This window comes from Citrus clementina, unplaced genomic scaffold (assembly GCF_000493195.1).
Source record: "Citrus clementina cultivar Clemenules unplaced genomic scaffold, Citrus_clementina_v1.0 scaffold_5, whole genome shotgun sequence".
Lineage (NCBI taxonomy): Eukaryota > Viridiplantae > Streptophyta > Magnoliopsida > Sapindales > Rutaceae > Citrus > Citrus x clementina.
The window spans coordinates 32853127-32857928 of record NW_006262201.1 but is presented as its reverse complement, the minus strand read 5'-3'; the positions used below and the strand labels follow the sequence as shown (position 1 = coordinate 32857928).

General features: G+C 35.5%; 1 protein-coding gene across 1 annotated transcript; it reads right to left on the bottom strand.

The window, feature by feature from the left end:
* Positions 1 to 2441: 2441 nt before the first annotated feature.
* On the bottom strand, positions 2442 to 4568 carry LOC112098176. Its single transcript, XM_024183818.1, has 5 exons — positions 4388 to 4568; positions 4144 to 4301; positions 3804 to 4062; positions 3382 to 3686; positions 2442 to 2486 (listed from the first exon to the last, which is right to left on the bottom strand). The coding sequence occupies exons 1-5, from the start codon at positions 4566 to 4568 to the stop codon at positions 2442 to 2444; spliced, it is 948 nt and encodes a 315-aa protein (XP_024039586.1).
* Positions 4569 to 4802: the final 234 nt, after the last annotated feature.

Sequence of the window (4802 nt, the reverse complement as noted above, 5' to 3'; positions counted from 1 at the left end):
CATAAGAAAGATCTCACAGTAGTGATGAATCAAAGCTTCGTTATCCTTCAACCAGAAAAATAGGTTTAGTTCCTCATAGAGAGAAGAGAAAAATTAGATCTAGGGTTTCTTTCTTTTCTCCAATCTCCAAATCCCCCTTTTTCACAATAGATTCCTCCCTTAAATACTCTCTCTCTCTTCTCTTTTAGAGTTCTATTTAAAATAAAATACTAATATTTGAAATATTAAATTTGTAATTAAAAAAATAGCCAAAAATACAAAACACGTTAAACTAAAAACTGCAGGTCCGCAGTTGACAGCACGCGCCCACGCCTTATCGACAAAGTTCTTCTGCCGCTCATAATTTCTCCAAAAGAACAATCATCCTTAAACATCATCTTATAGCTCAATTTTATCACCAATCAATAGAATTGCACCTACAAAAGTAAAACACAAGTAAATCACTATTATTAAATGCAAAACATCGATATTAAGGGAAGTAAACAATGCAAAACTAGTGCATAAATTGCACTCTAACAAATTCCCCCACACCAAGATGATGCTTGTCCTCAAGCATATAACTCAAGATTAATCTCAAATCTCCACTCAATTCTCATCTCAACTCATCCAAAAACAATTTTAAGCAAGCATACCTCAAGAAATTAAGTCGATCAACATTCAAGAGACAAGGATTTTAAAGCATAGAATTTCATAAGATAGAATAAGAACATTCAACCACCAAGAAGATCCATTCAAAATTCAAGTGCAACAAGATTTAATAGCCCTCTCAATAACTTCACTCCATGCACTCAAAGTGTTTAGGGTATCATTTATGCACTCAAATCAAATCAAAGAATGCTATTACCATAAGCTTGCTCATATATCACATCTCAATCCACAAAACATGAATAAAATGCAAAAATATAAGGGTCTTAAAAGGTTTGTAATGGGGTTAAATGAAAAAGAAAGGTTTACGAAAGAAAAAGAGATCAAAACGAGAAGAATGAACTCATTGAATGAACTTATGATATCAAAATGCTTATTTCTACTCAAGTCACCAAGAATGTAAACTTTTTTTTTTTCGATTTTTCTTTTTTCTCTTTTTTTTCTTTTTCCTTTTTTTTTGTTTTTTTTTGTTTTTTGTTTTTTTTTTTTGAATCAAACAAAAGAAACGAACCTTGCACAATTTAATTCAAGCATAATGCTTGTTGATCTAATTGAGAAACTTTAATACAAGGTAGAAAAAGCAACAAAATATATCCACACAATGAGTCCAAAAATCTCCTTAAATTGAGGCTCAAAAAGAAGAAAAATGGTTAAGTAGACGGAGAGAATTAGATGGGTAATGGGTAAGGCTCAAACAAAGGTAGCAAATAAAGGTCTTCAGGTAGAGAAAAAGGAAAATGCGAGAATAGAAAAATGGTAAATGGTTTGCCCTTATCATTTTAATGCATAAAATCCCGTAATGTGGCTTCAACATGCATAACAAAGCAAGTTCTAGAATAAACAAACTAGGAATGATATTCACATAACAAAAATAATTAGAGCAAAGTGGTTGCTCATAGGCTCAAATCCTCACAAAGTTGGTAAAATTGCCATCAAATCATGTACACTCTTCAAATGAATCAACCATCAATAGTGGTGTAGAATGAGAAGAAGGTATGAGTGAGATATAAAAGGAAAGGTAAAAAGGATAATAAGCGAGAAAGATGTATGTATTAAAAAAAATGAAAGATAAAATGTGAGTGATGAAAGAGTATGATAGAGAAAAAAAAAATAGATGTAAATAATTTGAGATAGATGGGAAAAGAGTAGTGAGAGAGAAAGGAAAAGAAAATTAATAATATATGAAGCATACTAACTCCAAAATCATTTAAGGATGAGTAGAGTGAAAATAGATGAGCAGAGTGAAAATAATAATTCCAGACATCAATAATGCAAAAATCCCTCCCCCACACCAGGAACTTACATTGTCCCCAATGTAAGATAATCAAAGCTCACATAAAAATTAAATCGTAAGGATAAAAGATTAAAGGCAAAAACTTCCCTGAATTGTGAGCTTTGATCCTCATAACGTCTATGGGCTTGGCGGAAATGGTGAGATAGTTGCGCACGGGCTGCTCGGTGAAGGCTAGAGCGGCTGTTGCTGCGAAAGAAAACAATTTTTTTTTTTTTTTTTAGTGATGAATCACTTGAAACACTAAAAATTTCAGAAGTACTTTTCTAATAAGCACGTGGGCACGCCTTAAAACCATTTTACTTTAAAAATCACAGAAGTACTTATTAGTTAAGACGTGGGCACGCCTTATCAAAAATTTTCTTCTGACCAAAATAAGCAAACACATTATTTAAAAAAAATATGAATCAAAATTAAAAGAAGATATAACAAAAACCAAAATAAATAAATCATTTGGGTTGCCTCCCAAAAAGCGCCTTTGTTTTATGTCTTTGGCTAGACACATTTATGCATCAATCTCCATAATTGGGACTCTCGAGAGCCACATCCTCTACAATATTCACCGAAAAACCTTCATAAAAAGTTTTTAAGCGATGACCATTAACCTTAAAAACTTTGTCAGAAGTCGGACTCCGAATCTCAACTGCACCATGAGGAAAAATATTAGTAACAATAAAAGGTCCAACCCAGCAAGAACGTAATTTACCCGGAAAAAGTTTAAGCTTAGAATGAAAAAGAAGAACTTTTTGACCAATAGATAACTCTTTTCTTAAAATCATTCTATCATGAAATGTCTTCGTTTTTTCCTTGTAAAAAACTTCCTGTACTATAGAGTTAATAACATCCACAGAAAATACCGAATGTTCCTCACTCGGATATTTCATGGCATCATTCATATTGAATTCTATAACCTCTCCATCAAACTCCATAGTGAGAGTCCCTTTATGTACATCCATTTTAGTCCTAGCAGTCTTAAGAAAAGGTCTTCCTAGCAAAATTGGGACAAAATTAGAGGAGTTATCCTCTTCCATATCAAGTACATAAAAATCAGCAGGAAAAACCAACTCATTAACTTGTACTAAGACATCTTCTAATACCCCATCAGGGTATGCATTAGACCTATCAGCTAGTTGAATTATCACGCCAGTTTCTTTTAATGGACCAATATTCAAAGATGAATAAATGGAACGAGGCATGACATTAATAGAAGCTCCTAGATCTAACAAAGCCTTTTCAATTCTAACACTACCAATTTTACAAGGGATAGTAAACATACCTGGATCCTTGCACTTAGGAGGTAGTTTCTTTTGGAGAACTGCTGAAACATTCTCCCCCATGTGAACTTTTTCATCTCCTCTTAATTTTCTCTTAGAGGTGCACAGTTCCTTAAGGACTTTAGCATATCGAGGTATTTGTTTTATAGCATCTAATAAAGGAATATTTACCTCAACTTTGCGAAAAGTCTCAAGGACGTCTTTATCTTGTTCCTCCTTCTTGGATTTTGCAAACCGGCTTGGAAAAGGAGGAGGTATCACAATAGGTAGGGGTTTCGCTTTGGTGGGTTGTTCATCTTGAGATTGAGGCATCAATTCATTCTTCTCAAGCTCATCTTCTACATGCTCTGTCACTTTCTTACTAGGCTCTTGCAACTCCTTCCCACTTCTAAGGATGATAGCACTAACGTTTTGCTTTGGATTCACCTCAGATTGTGAAGGCAATCTCCCTAATACTTGAGACTCCAGACGGCTCACTGTAGTTGCCAATTGACTCATTTGGTTCTCCAAGTTCTGAATGCTTGCTGTAGTTGCCTGCTGAAATTGTTGAGTGTTAGTCGCAAGTGATTTAACAATTTCTTCAAGAGATATACCTGACTTGGAGTTTGACTGTGGAGGTGCTGGTTGTCTTGGTGGATATTGTTGTGAGAATCTTGATTGCCTAACTCCATAGCTGAAGTTGGGATGATCCTTCCATCCCGGATTGTATGTTTGTGCATAAGGATCATACCTCCTCTGAGGCATGCCTGGAAATCCTCCAACTGCATTGGCTTGTTGAACGGGTTCTTCTTGTAGTGTAGGACACATATCAGTTGAATGACCCATATTGTAACAAATGCCACAAGTCTTCACCTGTTGCACATTACCTACAACAAACTTTTCCACAAGAGAAGTAAGTTTATCTAAACGTTGTTCAACAGAAGAAATATTTACCTCATTCACCTTCCTTGAAGTGAGATCTTGCCTGCTGCCAAATTGTTGTGCGTTGGCAGCCATATTTGATATCAACTCCCTTGCTTGAGTAGGGGTCTTGTTCACCAACACGCCTCCACTAGCAGCATCTATCATACTCCTATCCATCAATGACAGTCCTTCGTAAAAAAATTGAATAAGAAGTTGATCAGAAATCTGATGCTGAGGACAGCTGGCACACAATTGTTTGAATCGCTCCCAATACTCATACAAAGTCTCCCCAGGAAGTTGAGAAAGTACTTCTCAAGGAACTGCTTCTTCAAACCATTCCACGTTGTAATCGATCCAAGAGGCAAGTAGTATAACCAATCTTTAGCTAGCCCATCTACAGAGAACGGAAAAGCACGCAGCTTAATCTGCTCTTCAGTCACGCCTTGTGGCCTCATACTTGAGCACACAACATGAAACTCCTTAAGATGTTTATGAGGATCTTCACCTGCAAAACCATGAAACTTGGGTAATAAATGAATAAGACCAGACTTTAATTCAAAATTTACCTCCAAATCTACATATTGAATGCAGAGTGGTTGTTGATTCAAGTCTGGTTTAGCTAACTCTCTAAGAGTTCTTTCTACAGGTGCAGGTCTATCCATCACTTGTTCTTCTGAATCGCTAGATGA